Raw genomic sequence first — 23,707 nt, forward strand, 5'->3', positions numbered from 1 at the left:
CAACTCAAATACTCAAATTGAAAACAAGATTACATCAGCTTGTCAAACAAATTTTTTTACCCTATTGTAATGTTAAAGCTAAGAATGTCAAGAATATGACTTACCAAGTAGAAGTGAATACAAGAGTTTTGGAGAACGAAGCAAAGAGCCGACTGGATAATCTGAGAACCGACTGGCTTGTGGTGGAAATTCTTTTCTCGCCTCTCTTCCCCTCCTAGCATACTCACGAGGTGATTAGTCCCATTAAATGTGCTGTGAATTCTCCTACTGAAGGAAACTAGTTGCCTAATAACCCTTCTACATGGAAAAAAGCAAACCAAAAAGGCTTCTTTAAAATTGGTTACCAACTTCCTGTTGTCTGTTCACTAGTCTTGGCAAAGCAATAATTCAGCAAATTTTAATTTAGTCGAATAATTATCAGAAATACAGTATAAATAGTTCTTTAAAAAGTTTAACATGTGTCTGTGAAGGTACATTGAAACATCACAACAAAACACTAGAGTTGTCTTACCCATGCTTGTCCAACGGTAGCTCTGAAGCATGACAGTGATATATATATATATATATATATATATATATATATATATATATATATATATATATATATATATTGTACTCCAAGTTGGAACAATTAAATATTGTCTGACGTTAAATTTCAAATCTGTTTTTCCAAAGCATTTGTTATGCCAACACTTTACAGAGGCAATACAATGAGCAGATACATACTTCTTATTTTTGTATGATAAAGGCTTTAGCTAGTTACAGCTGACTCACTCGCTGCTCCCAGATGCTGATGAATCAAGCTTGTTTACATAGCCATGATAAATATGTCAATTGTCACGTATGAAAATTTATGTTGACTCTAGCGTCATTCATGCTTGTATGAATCTACAGCAGAACTTGTTCAGAAGGGAATCAAAAAAATAAAGACGATGCTTTTTCAGGTTGTTTCAAAATAGCTTTCATAGCTTTCTGAAATTCAGGGATTAAAACACTTCATTTATTAATCGACCTACACGGGCATTTTATAATAAAAATAGTTGGTTAAAGATATTATCTGTACAAAATGATTAACGACTTCAGGTTAAAGCATTGAAATCGTAATCGTGAAATTGGTAATTGGCAAAGCATTGAAACTGCAATTGTCATACTGGCAATTGGCAAAACATTGAAACTGCAATCGTCATACAAGCAATTGGCAAAACATTGAAAGTGTAATCGTCACACTGACAATTAACAAAACCATAAGTTTCAAAAATGCCATGCACAGTTGGCAAAGCATTGAAGATGCAATCGTCACACTGGCAATTGGCAAAGCATTGAAACTGCAATCGTCATACTGGCAATTGGCAAAACATTGAAAGTGTAATCGTCATACTGGCAATTAACAAAACTATAAGTTTCAAAAATGCCATGCACAATTGGCAAAGCATTGAAGATGCAATCGTCACACTGGCAATTGGCAAAGCATTGAAACTGCAATCGTCATACTGGCAATTGGCAAAACATTGAAAGTGTAATCGTCATACTGGCAATTAACAAAACCACAAGTTCCAACAATGCCATGTGCAATTAGTAAAGCATTGAAAATGCAATTGGGATACTGGCAATTGGCAAAGCATTGAAGATGCAATCATCATATTGGCAATTAACAAACCTCAAACAGCAATAGTCACACTGGCAATTGGCAAAACCTTAAACTTCGGTAGTGGCTTACCATAAAACAAAAAACTGTTAGTTCTTAAAAACTTATGATAGAAACAAGTTACACAAACCTCATTGTTTACTCTATACTTGGAATGCTTTGTATGAGATCGCCTAATGTTGTAGATCTTTCCAAAAAGTTTACAATTTTCAAGGCTTTTGTCATTGAGAGATCGTAACTCTCAAGCGATGCACAAATGTTATAACTGGTACCACATTAAATGACAAACAGTTGTTGCTGTCATCTAGTGGCTATGTCAGCTATGTCATTTGTAGTTGGCAAATCTAGTCACAAGATTTACTAACAAACTTACTAGCTGGTAGATCTACTAGCCACAAAGGTAGAGATCACCATCAGATCAACTGCTTGTTAATCTGTGTGGTTGCTAGTAGATAACCGATGAGTTTTAAAAATACTTTGTTTGGTTGACTAATAATATCCTAGAACATTGGCTGACCTACGGTGTGAACTTATTCAATATTAAAGACGATTGTTCAGTCATGACAGCAACAGAACATGCAGTTTCCCTTTCATGCAAAACGTGTTTAGTTTCACTTTGTAAATGTAAATTATATTATTAAAATAACCAATGTGTTAGTACATGTAATGTTTATTGTAATTTAACATATATTACATTCTTGACACTGTAATACCTATCATATCTGTCAAGCATTTGTGACGCAAGTTGATTGTCGCAAACATCTGCTGGCACGTATTCAGCTAGCTCACATCGCTGTCCTGTTTACAATAAAAGTAACAAATCAAGTTTACTGAGCCAGATGACATGCGAGTAGGATTGACTACTTTATGGGAAGATGTTATCTCACTGGACTATAATTTACAAATTACTCAGACATCTGTCATACAATCATCAAGCATGTCTAAAGGAGATCAGATGGCAGGCTGCCATAATGACACACCCTGCTGGTGTTTGCGCTCTCTCTGATGTCATTGCTGATAGAGGATTTGTGCCTAGTGGTACAAATTGGCAACACGTCTCTTCACCCATTCACTAAACACTTTGAAGCTCAATTTCGTATATACCAGCAGTCCCCTAATCCTAGACCATATTAACAGCTTTCCATTGAATGTGAAAGAGCACAAAAGAGCACAATTCCTTTTAAACTGAATATCATTTTGAAGTTCCAAACTTGTAGAATTCAATGAAGGAAATAGAAATCAAATATAATATATAGTTTTTTTCCCATTCTTTTTAAAAAGGGATGTTTTAGAGAAAACAGAAGAAAAATAATGTTTGCAGTACATCGCGTCTGATAGAGTGTGTGTTTCTGTTATGAATAGAAACACGAATAGTTTTAGTGTTTATACGGTTTACGATAAATTAGAGCTTATACGATTTATATTAGTGACAACAGCTTTTCCATCTTTGAATATTTTTGATTCTTCATTATCAAGAATCTCAATCAGTGCATCATTAGGAACTACAATGTTCTGTCAGCAGCCATTTTTAATTTCTGTGTTAGTTAGATGTACCCTGGGTATCTGAGAAACTAATGGTTCATTCGGTTCAAATTCCAGAATTATACTGGAGAGGTATTGCGCACAAAGGAACAAAATTTTGTAATTTTACATAAACTGGAAGTGTTGAAAAAAGCAAAGCTATACAGTCGAGATTCACTCAGTTTCACTAAGGATCAGGTGGGAGGACAATTCCTAAAATTATCCCAAGCCCAGTCATCCAGCTCTGATCACTTCTCTTTGAAGAGAACTTGAGAATCAGAACAGAACATAGCAGTAACCATGTGCACTGATGACAAAAACATCTAAAATTATCTGTTTTTGTGACTCCTACACATCCATCTTTATTGTAATGCTTGTCATATCCTTTCAGTGTTTTTAGTCTTTGGTTTCAACTTCAAGCAATTTTGTTTTAAAACAAGTTACTTTCCTTTGTTGCAATGCCAGTTTCATTTAAGGTATTCTTTGTGAGCCAATCATGACAAAGAGTGACAAGAAATATCAATGTTGCCGGCTAGTAATGAATGCTGTCGACTGATGACGCTGAGGACTGATGATGCTGCCATTGCTTGTAGGCTTCTAAATTTGCTACTAGATTTACATAACGATTCTCCAGCCTGCTTATGATGAGGAAGGATTATGCGAAAAAAGGGTTAAAATCCAATGACAGGGTTTTAAACATACATTTTGATGATGGAAATTTTCAAACTGTTGTATAACAAATTTTTTTCTAGTTCAACAAATCTTAGACCTGGAAAAAGACTAAAAATTGATCTTGCCAAAATTTTAGTAAACTTTATCAGAAAGTATTGATACTTTTCTATCATTTGTTGTTGATATTTGAGGTGATCTGACTGCCAGAATGTTTCAAGATTAAAATTGACATAGCTTGAACGCATACTATAAACATATTATTGACATACCATAAACTGAACTGCACAAAGCTTTAGTCAATTGTATCCAAAAATATCAGTACTCTTCTATCATTTGTTGTTGATGTTGGAGGTGATCTGACTGCCAGAATGTTTCAAGATTAAAATTGACATAGCTTGAACGCATACTATAAACATATTATTGACATACCATAAACTGAACTGCACAAAGCTTTAGTCAATTGTATCCAAAAATATCAGTACTCTTCTATCATTTGTTGTTGATGTTGGAGGTGATCTGACTGCCAGAATGTTTCAAGATTAAAATTGACATAGCTTGAACGCATACTATAAACATACTATTGACATACTATAAACTGAACTGCACAAAGCTTTAGTCAATTGTATCCAAAAATATCAGTACTTTTCTATCATTTGTTGTTGATGTTGGAGAGGTGATCTGACTGCCAGAATGTTTCAAGATTAAAATCGACAAAACTTGATCACAGCTAAAACGATTAGAGCAAGATGAAGTGTAATGATGACGTCTATAATTGCAAATAAACTGACATAATGGAGATGCGCAATGCTGTAACTTAAACACAATAGCTGATATCAATTATGGCAACGATAACAATTAGTGATGTCAACTTGCACGTAGTGGATTTTTTCTGAACATTTTAACCGCAATCAACGTTTGTCAATTTTAATCTGGAAACATCCGGGCAGTCAGATCAACTCAAGCGTCAAAAACAAATGCAGGTGATAAAAAAACACCAATACTTTCTGATAACATTTACAAAACTTTTGTGCAAACTCATTTTCAAAATTTTTAAAGAAAATGCATATATTTATAAAACAGGTATTGAATGATGATTGATTAAATATTACATGTAACCTTTAGGATTAAACAGATATTGTACCATTTGTTCATACACCATGCCACAACAAATACAACCAACTCCCCTGCAAAAAGCATGATATCTATAATAATTGATGAAGCGGAGAGGTAAGCTTTTGTAGCTATCAAAGCTTTTAGCTTTTTTACATCTGTTCATCTGTTGGAAGCCATAGTTCAAGGTTTAGAAAAGGATTGGACTGTACTGGATTCAAACCCATGACATTTAAATGGTTACACCAAGACTCTATCGCCTGCAGCAACATGCTACCTTTTAGTGTTAGGTATAATTCTACATATAGTTACTATACCTGATGGTCTCTCAGGGCACAAGAGACTGCCGAGTTCTGGCGAAGCATAGTAGGACAGAAAGCAGGAAAAACTATGCCTCTTCTTTTAAGGTATTTAAAAAAAATCCTTATTACTAACTACTGAATGCCTAGTGTGGAAGGAAATAAAAAAGGTTTTTTGCACCGAAAAGTTATTTTTAATCACCATATACAACATTTACCGTTCTAACATTCAAATGAAGAAGTTTGATGATTTCTGTTTGTGCTATAAGGTTAATTAAGTTTATGCTATATATACATATATTTATAGCATTTATAACATTTTTCCCTACTTTTTTTAGTACACTAGCAGTCTCATTCGCCATTAAAGATTGGCAGGTGTAATAAGTATGTCCACAGTTATTTCATAGAATGGCAAGATGGCTGCGTGGCGTAGGGGTTAGCAAGCCTGGTTGCAAAATTGTTGTTTCCAAGTTTAATCGCAGTGTGAAGTGGCTTTTCGTTCATATTTCAATCGCTATAATTGGACATAATGATAAAACAACAACCAAACACTGAGATTCATGTATATTATAGATTGGCTGAGCCATCAATCGAATTGCAATGAAAATAAATCTATATTACCGGTAAATAAATTTCAGCGTTTGTCACGCGCATGTTCAGGGACAGCAACAAAGTTTTAGGAACGAAAAACCTGCTGAAACTGGAATTGAACTAGGAACTTCCAATTCTCCAGACAGACATACTACTCACTACTCTACACATTCAGTTGATAATACCTTCTATCTGAAATCAGCTTAAATTGAGATTTGTCTATGAGTACTCACAGATTCATCATTTATAAAAGGTGACTTTTGAATCAATGTTAAGTTGTCGGAAATGAATGATAAATTGCAGTATGGATGTCAAAGACTTTTATTTTTGTGTTACAATAACAGCTGTTTAAATGTACCAACTTTCACACAATCACAAAACTCTGTACATGCGATTAATTAGATGTCTAAAATTTTGGCCAATATGGGCTCGAACCCGACATTCAGTTTATTAAACTGACACTCTAACCAGCTGAGCTGATTGACCACCTTATAACACATTTGAGTCATGTGTCAACCTTTATTCTATGCGCTTTGTGACAGAATAATTGAACAGGTAGACGGACAATAATAGGCGGACAGATAATAGTATAGATTACTATTCTGTAAAAATAGATGAACTAGTTTATTATTGCAGATAAAGTTGAATGTTCAATAACTTTTGATTCCTAATCAGACGCAAAAAACAGTTACTACAATTGAGCTATCAGTGACTTTTGGTAACTCTGCCAACAGTGAAAAATGTGCTCCCTACAAAGAGAATTAAACAATGATACACAAGTAGCGACAACTCCAATATGTTAGAGTTGGGTTGAGGCAGCAGGCAATGACTATATTAATGCAAACTGTTGATCTTTGGGGCATCCATTTTTAACAAAAAATATCTCTCTTTTGAGTTATTTTGCAAGTCTGAAAACTCTAGCAGACCAACTTTTCTAAAGTTTATCACATACAATTATCCTGCATCTTACCTCTTTCTTCTTTGAACATAAAAAATACTTCAATGCGCTCGCAACTTTGGTCAACGATAAAGTTTACTGCTGCTGTTTTATTTAGTTAGGTGAAACGTTGCATCTTTGGAGCAATTATCTTTTTGAGCAAAATTGAAGGGTAGGCATGCACTCAATACAAAACATTGGCTGGCACAAAGCCTGCATTCTAAGGTTTTACATTATAGTTATTGTTTTCTCACGCTCTTCTTTGTAAAATAGTTATGATGTATTCTCTACTGTGATAATGAGAATTTTGGGAATAAAACATTGATTAATTCAAATGATATTCTCTATGACAAAAAGTGCTATTGAATTATTGTTGATACTGATGTTTTTTTAATGAAAACTATTGAAAATATAATATTAAACATGTCTGTAATAATCTTTACGGTGATAAGAGTCATGTTTGTTTGTCCGTCTTTCCATTCATCTGTTCAAAGCACGGTTAAAGGTTAAGATAGAATATTGCTATAAGCGGTACTCAAACACATGACCTTTAGCGTAGTAACCCAGCAGACTAGCACCTGCACCACCAACTGCTTTAAAACATTTAAGAACAACTGCAAATACTTATTTTCTGTGCTCCATCGGCATTCTAGACCCATTGTACTAATCGTGATAATGATAGTATTTCCAAGCAATAAAGACTATTATAGGATTATCTACTTTTTACAAAGGTAAACAAATTTATGCTAATATATCTCAAAGTTTGTGTGTTTATGTGTGTCCATCTATGGTTATTAAAATTTCAAAATGAAATATCCGTTTTAGGCTGGATTTGATCTCGGAACCTCTTGTTCGCCAGGCCAATATCTTACCAATTTAAGCTACACAAGACTGATAAATCTATTGGGCGATATATGTCGCTATGTGGGTGAAAATAAGCATGCCGCACTAGGCTATGCAAGTCATTAAAGCTTGCTCTCACGGCTCTTATTAGTAAGTTTACTAATAAGTTTATTAACTAGCTTACTCAAATTAGCCATTGACAATGTTCCAAGCTAATGGCAAGCAGCTACATTACCTGTCTGTTCATAAGCTGATTTCTAACACTCGCGCAACGCCGGGCATTCCGCTAGTCTATATATAAAGACATATAAAATGAGTTTAATAATGCTATAAATAAAATTGCAATACCTGAGCAGTAGGGGAAAGACATCACAAACTCAGCATCAGCAAAAGATGATTAAAGTTAGGTATCTTTGTGAACCTCCAAATTACTATGCATAGGCCTACATCCTTGGTAAAGTATTTCTAATAGACAGCCTGCAATGCTTTCTTTTTTACAGTCTTGTGTTTATGGCATATGGAAGAGACTGCATAAATATATTGTAATGATATCTGAATAGGAAAGAATATTTTCTACCAAAGCAACAGAAAAGCCTTGTGTCCTATTATGGAGTGCTTAACCAATGCTACATGACCATCATATGCATCCAGCCAATAACGGCTCTATATGTGCGACTACTGCTGGATGGGTTGAGAGAGACATTCACTACATTTCCATGCTTCACATGAGTTCGGAGTTGCTTCCACTCCAAATCATAGACACAGTAGAACCCAAACACATTTGACGCCATTTCGCTTCACTAAATCTGTGCGAAGGGATTCTTTGTTTGTGTACTGGGACATCATAAATATGCTCACTGCTGATGGATCTGAATCTATAATACTCGGCTAAACTCTCCTTAGCAGAGGCAAAAAAATGGGCATCTACGAGTAGAATGCTCATGAATTCAATTTGTCTCTCTCTATAGTAACTTTGTGACTATATATTGTCAATGAGATGTATTTTATTGTTTAGGGTGGCCGTTCTACTTAATGTTTTAGCTTACAAAGAGCAGAGACTTTGGAGAAACCATTTAAACCTAGAAGCCAGTCGAACCACCTATAGCTGCAGTTATGGGTCCTCTGTCTAACCTACTGTTCACATAGCCAGTTTCAAAAGTTCCAAAAATGTAGAAACATGTAGCTGGCAATTTCAACATTTTACCATGGTTGTTCTAAGCCAGTCCATTTGTGTATTTGGTGAGAAACAGGTTTACTACACAAATTCTGCTATCACAAATGACTATGTAGTTGATGTGACTATTAATATCTTGCAGTAGTGTAATGCCTGCTTGCTGACTGCATCTCTAAGAAAGATATGAAACTTTATGCGATATCCCCTAGCAATTCATTACCATGAGATATGTCTTACATATTAATTTGAATCTCGTCAACTAAGAATAGAGCTAACCATTGTTATTAAAACTGGCATTATCAAAGACTAAGTGTACTGACATTTAGTTAGAAATGCAATCCCTAAATTACCATCTATACTTGTATGATCTATTATCTAATGAGTTTGAATAACATTCTAGAAACAAGCATTTACTCTTGTGATCTGTAGAGAACTAGGCAATGCTATTAATGCAACACTTTTCCTACTTCTAAATGGGACACAACTATGACTATAGAAAGATGTTTTAGCCTTTACTTAGCATATACTTTGAAGCGCTGGTCTGAACTGCAATGCGCAAATTTCTGTAATTCGACGGTTTATTTATGCGAGTTTGGCTGATTTCATCAAATAGCCTGTGCTTTTTCAAACAAATGAGTTAAAACCTGCTTTCAGTCTCTTCATGCTATTTTAACACATTTTGTGTTCATCAGCATCTTAAAGCTCCTTCACTTTGCAATATGCACCGATTAACCCTATACATGTGTGGCAACTATAACGCATTTGTTTCATCTTACATGTACAGAATACTGGAGACACTTGGAATAACAAGAAGCTTTCTGAAATAAACTACATATGAATGTGATACAGCCCTACACTTGTATTGCTTAAAAGCTACAACATGAAAACATCATAATTGAAAGAACCTTTAAAAGGTAAATTAAGGTAATAAGTGACATATTGCTGAGCTAAATGTTTAGTTGAGTAAAAATGTAAGGCTGAGATATCTATGACAGCTGATGGTAACATAATGTAATGGCTCTATGACAACTGATGGCAGCAGAGTATGATAGCTCTATGACAGCTGATGGTAACAGAGTGTGATAGCTCTATGGCAACTGATGGTAAGTAACAGAGTGTGATAGCTCTATGACAGCTGATGGTAACAGAGTGTGATAGCTATATGACAGCTGATGGTAACAGAGTGTGATAGCTCTATGAGAGCTGATGGTAACATAATGTAATGGCTCTATGACAGCTGATGGTAACATAGTGTGATAGCTCTATGACAACTGATGGTGACACAATATGTTAACTCTATGACAATTGATGGTAACAGAGTATATCTCTATGACAGTAAATGGTGACACAGTATGATACATCTATGAGAGCTAATAATGACAAAGGATGACGCCTCTATGGTAGCTGATGACAGCAGCGTATGGCGCCTCTATGCGAGGTAAAAGTACCAGTGTATGATTTTGTGATAGCAGACAGTGGCCAAGAGTGACAACTCAATGACCGGTATATAGTGCCTTTCATGAACAGTGAATATCAATGAGTCGTCGGAGCCTGCGAGTCAGAGCTCCAATGTAGCCATAGTGGGTTCTCTTACTAGCGTAGCACTGCAACAGATATACCATATAGGAAATTGAACGGGAAAGAACAGCTTCAGTAGTTGGGACTAGCAAATGGTTGTAATGCCGCAATACTACACTGCGCTAGAATATCGATACAGTGTACCCTCGAGATATGATTACCCTGATATACGATTTTTTCACCTTACGAAGTCAAACATTGTGAGATCTTCACCTCGTTATACGAACGAATTTTATTTCACCATACGATTGTGAGAAAAGTTTCGCCCGAGTTAAAATTTGGCGGTTGGTGTGCTCATAACGCACGCCGAAATAAAAAAAGACACCGAAACATAGTGTGCCGAAAAGATTTTCAGAACGTTTAGAAGAGACACGATGATCGACTTCTCTCATGTCAGAATTCCGCGTGGAAAGTTTTGTGTAAAATACTCAAGGCAGAGGAAATATTCATTTGTAGCGTTATAATATCTTTTACTATAAACTTCTAGTCAGCATACGTATATAACTACGAGTATCTACATTTAATTCGTTAGCTATGAAATCTGAGACTGATACAAAACGAAGGAAAAATGATTTCTATGTCAACAGAGTTGGATGTCGTAAATAAGAAGAAGGCACTCGTATTATTAACATTGTCAAGGAATATGATCGCAACCAATCAGCATTTGTAATTATTATTAAAACAAGAACTCCATTAAAGCAAGCATAAGAAGAAGCTTACGACTGAAGATTTGAAGGAGTTAGAAGGCCATGCACGCGATCAGCATTCAAAAGGAGCAACCAATTAGTAAGGGTGAGGAGGTAGAAAATACAGAAAACCCCCACATTGGCAGAAATGTTTCAAGTGTTTAATTTACTGATGTGGAATGGTACAATAAAACAATACATGTATAATATATATTATTTATCTCTTGTGTGGCACGTTTATTATATTTTATTCATTTTATTTGTTTGCTTTTGATTTTGTTTTATTTTCTTGTTTAACCATGTCTTTGCAGATGGGCTTGTTATCTCCTATGTGAATACAATTCATCGTATGTAACTCATATAACTAGCTACACAAGATAGTTGATGCATTCACATTACTTTCTGAAACTTGTTAAAGCCTTGTCCTCTAGTGTATAAATACGTACAAACTTTGTTCGTATGGTTACATTGATTCTTGTGCACGTTTCATACAAGAAAAACTACTGTAGCACCTTCTCTGGATCGTTCTACAAGCGTTAGCTAGCTAGCAGTTTTCTGCATTGCACCAGCATTGTTTCTTTTAAATCAGAAGAAAAATTGGACAGGACTAGACAACTTTCTTTCGCCTGCTAAAAATTCCATTTCATTACGTATTAAATTAACCTTCAAGTGTACAGCAACGTAATTAACATTGATACGTTTTTACCTCCTCTCTGCTTTATTCGCTACATGTACCAGCTAAAGCCACGTTACTCCAAAGGTATGTACGTCCTGTATAATAGTAAACAAAATTTCATTTTTCTTTTCAGTAGCCATTAAATGGTCAGGTGTGTGAGAGGCCGCTTTCGATAACTGCATCGCTCGGCCTTTCTTATTGAATTCTGGTTAAAAAGGTTTCAACCAGACACGATAAATTTTATAATGAAAGTAAAGACAGAAACTTATGAAGGATAAAATTTCGTGATAATAAGTTGAAATTCAATAAACTAATTCAAAATACATACTATAACATAAATTAACATAGTATTTTGTTACTAATTTTCAATATGTACTGCATTTTTATAAAATTTTGGACGATTTTTACCTTGCATTTTTCAATTGTATAATTACAATGGGTTCTATATCCCGACATACGATTTTTTCGCCATACGATGCCAGCCTTGGAACGGATTAACATCGTATCTTGAGGGTGCACTGTACTTCTTTTCCAAGAAAAAAATAGCTTGATTTTCTAACTTCCTTTCAAGTGAAATTTGAGCTTCAGTTGTGAAGCTCTATCTTTTTGGAAAACAAATAGAGTTCATCAACTTTATGACATCATGGGCTGGTCGCAAAATTGTTCTAACTTCCCTTTATGTTCTATATGAAGTTACAACAATTTTGCACTTAGCCGACTATATCCTCCAAGGGGATGTGAAAACTTTCATACTTTTTGTCTCCACCATAAATAGAATTGATTTGACAGAATTGCCTTCTCATTGCGATGTAGACACGTAACTTTGTTTCGCAATTCATACTTTATAAATTAGGAGAAGCAATCTGAGAAAGGGGTGAAATTTTAATGCGATATCTCTTAGCAATTCATTACCATGAGATATAATATTTCTTACATATTAATTTGATTCTAGTCAGAAATAAAAATAGAAGAAACCTTTGTTTAAGATCGATAGAGCTGTGACTATTTACAATCTGCCATGCATCGAGGGATCACTGTAATCATTGATAGAGACTTATTATCAGAGACAGACCTGCTCAATATCGGAGAGCTTTTGGAGAAGAGGTTCATTGAGGGCTCGGGGAGTTGTCTCCCTAAGAAGATTAAGTTGGTCTTTGGTGATTCCTGTGGAAGCCAATGGCTCAGATTTATCTCCACTTGATGAAGCAGTAGGCATGGTGGAGTCTGCAATATTATGACATTTTTTACCTTTCGGCACGCTTTAAGAGTTTTCTCCCCTTGACATTGATGAAACACTTGAAAGCTACCAAGATACTGGGGTGCGTTGATACATACCCGTAAGACGTCTCATAGAGACATTCGCTTGATGGGTTCTGAATAGACTAGTATTTTGATCCTCTGGAACACAGCTAATAAGATAGAAGTCAAGGTGTGACCATACAATGTAAAGACAACTCTCAATGACCAGTGAAAGCAGGTGTATGATATGCGTCTGTCTTTCCAGCCACTCAAGAACTGTCTTTCGTGATTCGCTCATCTGATTTGAATCCTCCTGCCATAAAGAATGAGCGATTTTTAGAGCAACTAGAAGAGAAATACAGTAGACGCTGCTACAACTTATACCTTCTATAATGCAAATTCCACATTTACTGTCTGCATAATGTAAAATTCTCTGTAATCTATACGTTCTTGGAATGGAACATTTACGTTGCAGGAATGTCTACCGTACGACGGACTTTTTCATAATCAAGACCTATATATCCTTCCCTGCTCGGAAAGACTTGAATAACTTGCATATTTATAGAATAGAAATTTGACGAGATGAAGTTGTAAATTGAGTAAACGAATGGTAAGATAATGATATTACTTCACATACTAAAGTGTCATACTTAAGGAGGTGCAGAAGTTACACAATCAATATTTTTAATGAGGCAAACAGCGCCACCGGTGCATCAAATTAATGCACCGGTGCTATTGCTGTCGTATAGGCAACCTTTAACATATATGTAGATATACAGAGTTCCATCAAACATAATACGAAAAGTTCAAATTAGACAAACTGGCCACGAGATGGTGGACCTAGGTTTCTTGTTATTGTGAAACAAACACCGCGGGTATCTAAAGAACAGCACTGAGTCACATGATGGATGTACGGCGACAGGTGTACCTGGTCAGGTGAAGAGGATATAGGAGGCAGACAATCCAGACGAGAATTCAACTGCTTATGCTCGTCAAGAGCTTCGAGCATCTCCGCCGATGCCTGACGAATCTGTATGACAATGAGGCCGAGATTAGGAGGCGGGGAAGTGGCTGACTGAGAATACTCTGCAATACACAAGAATAAAAATCAGTAGAACTTTCTGCAATCTCTCTAGTTATAATAGGATGTCTGCTTGCATATCAGTGTTTTGTTAGACAACTCCATAGCCCTGTCATGGATCTGAACAAGCGATTGTAGAGTTGATATTAGAAGTAATCATTCATCCGAGAGTCTGATGAGCCGAGCCATTCTTTTCACCTCCCTCTGAGCTCATCTCTGTGTCGCATTCGTTTATTTTCAAAGAACGTCCCACCTTTATGAGTTAGATATCTCCATCTGGTTCTTCCGGTAGGATTCCATTCCCAGAATTCCCTTCTGACGTGACATTGTTTCAAGTTATCTTTGAGACATTCCTTGAAACTGAATGAGTCCAACACTCCTCCAACACTTATGACTCACTGCTGCTACTACTTTTGATCAAATATGACAGGAATGAGAATTGGTAGAGAATACGACTCAACTCACTTACACTCCCTTCGCATAGATTTACAAGAGCACAATCAAATATACATATAAACATAAGTGCACCATCGCTACGCAGTTTTAGACTACTCTGTAATAGAAATGCATTTTAAATAAAAACAGCACAAATCTTGTGCTGTTTTTAATTAAAATGCATTTTAGATAAAAACTACATGCTACATTTTTATTTAAAATGCATTTTAAATTAGAATTTAGCATAAAATCTTCTAGGCATAACAAATTTTTAAGCGTAAAAAATCTTCAAAAAGCATGAATAGTAAATATAGAATGATACAGTCCTTGCTGCTTCTCAGTTCGGCTTTTGCATCTTCAGTCCTCCGCAGGGTGAAAAATGTTCACTTAAAATTTGAGAAAGACACATAAATCTCTCTCTCTCTCATACTCTGACGCAATAGGAACCTCCGCAAGCTTCGTAGTGATAGCAGTTGCAGTGGTTTAAGTTTTAAAGTGGTTTAAGTTTTCTTGTACCCTTTTGTAAAGTGTAAAAGTACAAAGTGTTTGTGACACCATTCATCATGTCTCTTAAACACTCTTGTTCCTCAGCAATTATCTAATGAAGTTAAAAAAACAAGATTTCTTAGTTGAAAAAAAAGACTATTAGTTTTAATTTTCCAGATTTTTCCTCTCCCGAGGGACGGTTCTGATCAGTTGCGAAAAATGAGAGATTACTGTAATCCGATTTACAACCTCAAACTGCTACCAACTCTTGAACACTAACTTGATCACAATGAATGTATTTCATGTTACAGATGACTGAATTGAAGACATGACTCTACACTTGCAATAGTTACCTTCGCCAACACATGTGAAAATGTTAACCAAATTTACCGTATGCAGAAGCAGACTTGGCATACGCATCACCGCTATCCAGCGCGGCGGAGAGACTTGGTCCGAACAGCACACGGCAGAGAGAGGAATCGTGAGTGCTATTGGCTATTACATTCCGACAATAGCGAGTCAGGTTAGCGGCTATCTCGTGCACATACACCAGCATCTGAAGGAAGGAGAATGGGCAGAACCATGTGAGACAAGATGACAAATTGCCAGGCTACCAGCTAATCTACTCAGGATTTCTGTGTAGGTTTTTATGCAATTAACCGTGACAGTTTTTGTGGATTTTCTTGCATGAGTTGAGACTGTTAAACATGTTGAATGTTAAATACATGAATACAATAAAAACTAAAAGATAAGAATAATAATAGAAAAATAAAAGAATAATAACAACTGAAAAATGATAATTAGAAAATGCAGTGCTTTCAGGACTTTAACATAACCATAAACCCAAAGATCATATGATATAATTAAATGATAGGTTTGATTTCTACATTACATAAAAGCACTACGATTTACTATTAAATTACAGTTGTTAAGCATCAGCTGTTACCATAAAACTGCCACAAATGAGTTGCAGAATAAGCTTGGACACTTTTTCAGTCATTTCAACTACGTCAGTGAGTATATCCTAGTCAGACGAGCTACCAATTTCATTACAGCTTATGGCATTACTGATACAATAAAACACTATTAATAACATAATCACACTCAGTAGTACTATTGTTCAATAAATAATCATTCAAAGTCCATAGATATAACCTTAGTGAAACCTCCATAGCTGTAATACGCCTGACACGACTGGTCATTGCTACGGAAATGCGATAAAAAATTAATGTTTTGCAAAGCGAAACTATGCCTAAGATGAGCTGTAAACATATTTTGTATTAGCTTAACGCATGCAGATAATTGTTTCCTTTCGTTTAAGTACAGATATGATTGGCTGATTAATTAACAACTCACTAATCAGAAACTAGACATAAAACTCCTTACAAATTTACAAAAATGTCCGTTTCACGGTTCACTTTGCCCTGATGCGCTTACAAAAACTAATGCACAATTTGCTTGTAAACCTTAAAACTTAAAAACAAACCATTTGCGCCTGAGCTTCAGGACATGACTCGTGTGACCTCAACTTCTTGTTCCACTCATCTAGTAAGAGATACTTTGAAAGCAGCCCGCCAAGTCTGCGCTGTATGCGTGACACCTGACCTTTGAACATGACCTCCCGTTCCTCAGCGCTGTCGGATACTAGAAATGATAGTAATGAGACTCCTGTGAATGGTTTCCTTAGACTATGCTTACTCTTGATCTTTAAGGAAGTGAAAAGACAAATTGTCAAAACAACAGAGAAATCTCTTAATTGAAATGATGAAACACCAGAAGAATATGGAAATCACTAAAACTTGGCTCTGACGAAATTTTATCATCTGCAAGGAAAGGCTAAAGGATTAAAGCGAATGCCCTTCACATAAGAAGTGTGGCTGCGGCATATGATTGCTTTAAAATATGGATCAGACCCCCGAAGAAATCATCTTCACATGAAAGGGTTTAACTACTTGGAAATGTCTTGAACATGAACATTTGCACGAGAGTCAGCTATCCACTGATGTTATTAAACAAATATGGTTTTATTTTACTATTATAATAATTATGTTTTTGTCCTGTTCACATATTAGCAAACACAAAATATCATGACATTTGAAGTTGACACGAAGTACAGCTGGCACTTAATGCTAATACTTGAAGGTACTTGAAGTACTTAATGCTAATACTTGAAGGTACTTGAAGTACTTAATGCTAATACTTGAAGTACTTAATGCTAATACATGAAGGTACTTGAAGTACTTAATGATAATACTTGAATGTACTTGAAGTACTTAATGCTAATACTTGAAGATACTTGAAGTACTTAACGCTAATACTTTAAGGTACTTGAAGGGGATGAGCTGTGAACTCACTGTGATGATGAAAAATGAAAACTAAAAGGTTTAACTTGAGTTATCAAAGCTATATTTGTGATCATTCAATAATTGGCATGCTATACCTGAGGTATAGGCGGCAGCACGAGAAAGAACTGCCGTAAGGAGAGACAATTCCTCTAAAGATTCGCAACTTTCCGCTGCATCGTCTCTCAAGATATTATAGAATGCATCACCATGCGCCACTATAAATTTCATCACCTGCAAGAAAAAGTTCCTGAATTAAAACGAATATCATGGTAAAAGAATTGTCGCTGCGGCGTACAACAGTTTTAAAATACTAAGGAGATCACTGAACGGATCAACTTCACACGGAAGGGTTTGATTGTACTTGAAAATGTGTTGAACATGAACATTTGCACGAGAAAGAGCCAGCTACCTCGCGATTTTAATAATAACATAATATTTTATTTTATCATTACAATAATCATGTTTTTGTCTTGTTCACATTAGAAAACACAAAATACCTTGACATTAAAAAATGACATGAAGTGCAGGTGGCAGTTAATATTGATACTAGAAGGATACAGCCATCTAGCCATATAGCAAGAATGCCAACGGATGAAAATGTTTAAACAAGTGTTTACTTCTTAAATAAAAACAAGCTGTAATAACACGCTTGTAAAGAAATTGCCACGGATTTTACATAAACATTACACATTTAGTGGATGAACAGCTAAGAGATTGCCAATTTTTGTTTGGATCAGGACATGATATAATTTACCTGTGTATATAGGGTGTTCCATAAATAAACTTGAGTTTTAAACTGCTAGTAGTAATATTTCTGACAACTAAATAGGCTGAGTGTACCATACTCCACATATTTTATTAGCTCGGCTAGCCGTTTGGAAAGAGGCTAAGAAACTGCTGCATGGCAACTATCAAACGATTTGTTTTAAATAAACCACATGTTGATGGGTGTCAGTGAGCTATTAATACAGATATTGTCTGTAGCAATATCGATGGGTATTCTTACTTGCAGATGCAAACAGCTAAATCCTGCAGAGAATAGCAGTGAGCAAAGTGAAACACAAACCTGAGAGGCAGCTGTCTCATTTTCGCTCCCGAGAGATACTAAAACAGTTTGGCAAAGCCGAAGACACGGCAGCAAAACTTGACGATACCTCGAGCTAGTAGATGGTGAGAAACCTTCGTGGTCCATGGAGTCGGTTGTCCTGGGAAACCTGAGTTTATAAAAAGAAACTTCAGACACGGTGTAAAGAAACTGGGCCTTTGCTTGTCTCGAAACATAGACTTACAGGGTTGTAAACCTTTACCAAGCACACCAACAATCGGCACTCAGGAGTGGTAACTGACTGGCCAGAGGCTAGCTAATTACTAGAGCATTTACTCTTTGTTTTGTTGCAATTAACTTGTACACAACACCAGGGGTTCCAAGAGGGCTGTTCATGAATATACAGTAGACGCTCCTATAACGTAGACCTCCTATAACGTATACCTCTTATAACGTATACCTCTTATAATGTATACCTCCTATAACGTATACCTCCTATAACGTATACCTCCTATAACGTAGACCTCCTATAACGTATACCTCCTATAACGTATACCTCCTATAACGTAGACCTCCTATAACGTAGACCTCCTATAACGTATACCTCCTATAACGTATACCTCATATAACGTAGACCTCCTATAACGTAGACCTCCTATAACGTATACCTCCTATAACGTATACCTCCTATAACGTATACCTCCTATAACGTATACCTCCTATAACGTATACCTCCTATAACGTAGACCTCCTATAACGTATACCTCCTATAACGTATACCTCCTATAACGTATACCTCTTATAACGTATGCCTCCTATAACGTAGACCTCCTATAACGTATACCTCCTATAACGCAGACCTACTATAACGTAGAGGCTCCTATAACATGTACCTTCTATAATTTAAATTTCAAACAACATAAAAGATTTATGCAAAGTTTTTGCTACGTACTACGTAAAATATTCCATGACATGAAGTGTCAAGTGGGGACAAGTTCTTAACTTTGATTTAAGTGTTAACATCCGAGTGTTCATCGAACTTTTGAGAAAAAATGAGGTACGTATAGCGTTATATCTATTACATAAAACTTCCATGACATGTTAGTTCGTCACGATAGATCGTCAGATGTGTCGACAAAACAGAGAATAGGATAGCTGCACAATTGGTAATAAATACTTAAAGGTGATTGATTGGTGGAGGTGTTACAGCCATTAATCTACCAATCTGAATGTGGCGAATTGGGAGTATCGCCAAGTTATCTTTTAATCTAACCTTGATCCCTGGATACAAACAAACGACGCGCAGGAAGACACCGCTCTTTCTATAGTAAAACACATTTTTGTTTTGCTTTATTGAAGAAGTATAACATATTTGTTATCAGTTTCACTTTCCAAAATAGATTTTGCTGCCTAGAAAAAATGAACAAATAGTTGTAAATGGCATCAAATGAGTGTTCCCCATCAACTTATTGTAAAAGTACTGCAATCACAGTCTATAAAACTAGTAAAATTCATTAGAAATAAAAGACAAGTTATCGATGCAAACTAATAATATTACAGTTACAATACAGCCAACAAATTAAAAAGTTAAGTCTAGTTTTTTCCTTTTTGTATGGCCAAAGAAGTGAGTTTAGAAAGATCTTGGAATGCATTAGGCAATTCACATTTATTTTAATGTTCATATAACGTAAATTCCCTATAACGTAAACGTTCCTAGAACGGATTATTTACGTTGTATAGGGTCTACTGTATATGTATAAGACTAAACAATTTTTATGGTTAAATTTTCTTGTGGCAGCTCCAACGATGTTTCACGCTTGGTGCTGCTCAGACTGCAATTCAGGAGCATCAAACGCGAAACAACTTTGTAGCTACCACGAGAGAAAGCCATAAAAATCATCTAGTTCTATTGTACTCAACTCGTATAGTTTAGAGTTAATTTTTAACTTAATTACTTTGAAACGACACACCGTACTTTTCGGACTACAAACCGCACCCCTATATTAGCCGCATCTGCTTTATTTTCCAAAAACGCGATAATAAAACAATACATAGGCCGCACCTTTGTATAGGCCGCAGAATTCAGGATGGTACTTTTTAACACGGCAGCAACTTTCCTGTTTAAAACGGAACAAAGCCAACAGCACTGTTTCGTATTAACTGACGCTTTTTAACTTAGTGCCTAACGAAACAGTACCGTTAAGCATTGTTTCGTTTTTTTTTTCACCGCTAGAGGCGCACTAACCGGAGATTCTGGTTAATGCACCCTAGCGGTGAAAGAAAAACCACAGAATAGCCGCACCCTTATACAAGCTGCATGGCTCAAATCATCAGAAAAAAGTAGCGGCTAATAGTCCGAAAAGTACGGTATATACATATATCTATATAAGTTTGTCATATTTACATTTCATATCACCTTTGGTATAAATACAAAAGATAATATGAATTTATATTAAAAAGTACATATACTCAACTTGTATCCTGCGACGACAGCTAGAAGTAAAAGTGGTAATACAAAAATGATATGCTGAACAAAAACAATGCCTAACCGAAATTTCAGTGACCAACAGTTTGTTTTCGCAGTTATTTGTATTTTAACCAATTGCTATTTAATGGACATACGAATGACAACAGACAAACACTTGATTTTATGTATATAGACTTGTCTTCGAATGAAATACTACAAACCGGTTTTTATAGTTTATATAATTTGACCAAAGTTTTTGCAATTTTATGTCTAATTAACATGACTTACTATAATTGCATGATTGCGTATTGAACATAAATAATTTATTATGTCAAATCATCTGTTAAAGATGGTACTGTGGGAGTTGTTATGAGAACAAAAAGAGAAAACGTGGAAATTTCAGAATGAACTTTTAATCAAAGATGAATGAAGAAATACAGAGCAGAAACCTTATCACATAAAGTGAATATATTACATACAGCTCTATGTATAAGTAGGAATTTTTATCCCAGTGATTAGTGGTGTGGTAGTGTAGAACAGCTTGACATTTTGCTACGTGTGCTTTAAGCCTGTCTGTGTGACCTTGCATTATGACAGCACACTTATTAAATTTTGCCTTAAAGCCTTTGCCTTTTGCAGTTCGAGTGAAAAACTGTCAAACGGGATCCTGTTTGCGAGGCATGTTGGAAATTCAAAGCACAACTTTAACTTTTCGAAACACAAAAAACTTGATAAACTGAATTACAGTAATACTTCAACTTACGAGTGCTCCAACGTACGAGAAACTTGAGATACGAGCAAGCTTTCAAGCAAGTTTTAGCACTAACATACGAACCATGTTTGAGATACGAGCACTTGAGTCAGTTGCCAAGTATGCCAGAGGTGTTTTATGAGAACAGCATCACTCTGTATTTTTCAACTGCTCAGGTTATACTGTTGTACCATATTTTTTGTGCACGATTTTCTGTGCAGAATTATGTGAATTAAACGTACTGTGCGTAGACCGAAAGTTTGCCAGTAAAATGAAAGATAATACAAAGAAAAAGCAAACGGTAACAATTGATATTAAACGGACAAATATTGAAAAAATTAATATGCGAAACTTGTATGCGTGATTGAGCTAGCTCGGCAATACGACAGAAATACATTCACAATTATCAAACAGAAGGATTATATTCAGGGCATTTAGTTCGCAAAAGGACTAACCATAGTTTCTAAATGGTGCTGCGATCTTCACGACCGCTGATGGTATTGGACAAACAATTGGCCGGTGACAGCGTAACTGAAACGATGCTATGTGAAAAGGCCAGCGCTATCTATCCAAACTGTTTAATAGACATTCGGACAAGTTGGCTAGTGGTCGTGCATTAACCCTTGGTGACGACACCTGTGTTCGTCCTAATCGCAACATGTTGAAAGGGCGACAAAGGCAAACGTCCTTAGATAGGTTTATCTTAAAACGGACGGCTAGTCGTGAAAGCGAAAAAAAAGGAAAAATTAGCTAACCAGCGAGAAACTTCAAACTATGATCGCCGAAGAAATTTTAATTACGTTTAGTTAAAAATGAAAGTTTGATTTTAGGTTTGCTTCTAAGTTTATCTTTTAACACTTTGATAAAATCCAAATTTATCAAAGTCAACTGCTGTAACAAAGGATAACTTATATCTCCCTCCCTGGCAAATGCGAGCGTTAACTGCTATTGTATGTATTTAATTTTACAATTTAATTACTCACATTTCCTTGCATTATTTTTATTTGTTGCTTTTTGAAAGCATGTAGTACGTTAAAACAATAACCAACATGTTATTTCTGTTACAATATCTGGTTTTGAGTGTTTTATTTGTTTTTTTTTAGAGTATGGAAACCAATCAATATATATTTAATTGTTCTATATATAAATAAATTGCACCAACATGCGAGTAAATTGACATACGAGCTCAGTCTCGGAACGCATTAAGCTCGTAAGTCGAAGTATGACTGTATAACAATCCAACTACTTTGGCTTGTGCCCACTAAATGAAATATTAGTTTGCAAACCAAAAGCTTTTGCCCAAAAGGAGTTTATTGTTTTAGTTTCTAATTATAAGCAATCCTCTCTCACCGGCCAGACTTGAAAAAGTTTTTATTCATTATTAGAGACAATGATGGAATTAGTATATTTCACATAGTTTTCATATTTCATTAGGAAGGGATCACTATATCCCTTGATAAAACCAATTGAAAATGAAATTCACTCATTGTTGTGCTAGGATTTCATGTAGTTTCAACTTGAGCTCTACCACCACCTTACTACTATGTGCTAAATAAACTTCCTCAGCTGATAATTACATAGAATTGAGTTTCTACCACCCAGAAACTACTAGAAGCCTAAAATATTATGTTTTGCACAAAAAAATTGAAAAAACCATAAAACTGGTTTTGTCAGCTGGTTTAAACCGAGCCAACCTTGTAGCTCATCTCCCGATCCCGCTGGCTTCCACCACGATACGTTAATCAACCCAAGGACTTTTTCAATAGTTCCAATTAATATAGATAATTTCCGAAATATGGAATAGAATGTCAAACCTCCCGACGACTTGTCATTTAGTGCACACAGTAAAGCATCGATGTGCTTGTTTATATTCTTTGTTTCAACAAAGCCACTCACAACTCACTCAACAGATACCTGTGATTGGAAGTGTTAGGTTTAGCATCATAGACCGTGCACTCAGCTAGCCTAAGGGTAAGACCATTGCTGAGAAGGGCGGAGGCACCTTGAGCTGTCATGGCCAATCTGGTGAGGAGTGACATTGTACTCTCATAGATGTATAAGTGACGGAGAGGTTCAGACGGATCTAAACTCCTTATTAGCACTGCGTCTGACTGAACCTACGCAGC

General features: G+C 35.8%; 2 protein-coding genes across 2 annotated transcripts in view; both read right to left on the bottom strand.

The window, feature by feature from the left end:
• The window catches only part of LOC137408400 (four and a half LIM domains protein 2-like), a 28,618-nt gene extending 28,383 nt beyond the window's left edge, over window positions 1-235 (bottom strand). Inside the window, exon 1 of the mRNA XM_068094915.1 lies at window positions 105-235. Coding sequence (XP_067951016.1) covers window positions 105-221 — 117 coding nt within the window. The 5' untranslated portion in view covers window positions 222-235. The remainder of the gene's footprint in view (window positions 1-104) is intronic.
• Window positions 236-9,629: 9,394 nt separating this feature from the next.
• Window positions 9,630-23,707, bottom strand: part of LOC137408828 (nuclear pore complex protein Nup205-like) — a 70,170-nt gene continuing 56,092 nt past the window's right edge. Inside the window, exons 32-40 of the mRNA XM_068095408.1 lie at window positions 23,496-23,698; window positions 18,385-18,532; window positions 17,414-17,549; window positions 16,460-16,617; window positions 15,364-15,529; window positions 13,900-14,057; window positions 13,068-13,284; window positions 12,805-12,956; window positions 9,630-10,396 (exon numbers count right to left, since the gene is read on the bottom strand). Of these exons, the coding sequence (XP_067951509.1) occupies window positions 10,310-10,396; window positions 12,805-12,956; window positions 13,068-13,284; window positions 13,900-14,057; window positions 15,364-15,529; window positions 16,460-16,617; window positions 17,414-17,549; window positions 18,385-18,532; window positions 23,496-23,698 (1,425 nt within the window). The 3' untranslated portion in view covers window positions 9,630-10,309. The remainder of the gene's footprint in view (window positions 10,397-12,804; window positions 12,957-13,067; window positions 13,285-13,899; window positions 14,058-15,363; window positions 15,530-16,459; window positions 16,618-17,413; window positions 17,550-18,384; window positions 18,533-23,495; window positions 23,699-23,707) is intronic.

Source organism: Watersipora subatra, chromosome 11 (assembly GCF_963576615.1).
Source record: "Watersipora subatra chromosome 11, tzWatSuba1.1, whole genome shotgun sequence".
Classification (NCBI taxonomy): domain Eukaryota; kingdom Metazoa; phylum Bryozoa; class Gymnolaemata; order Cheilostomatida; family Watersiporidae; genus Watersipora; species Watersipora subatra.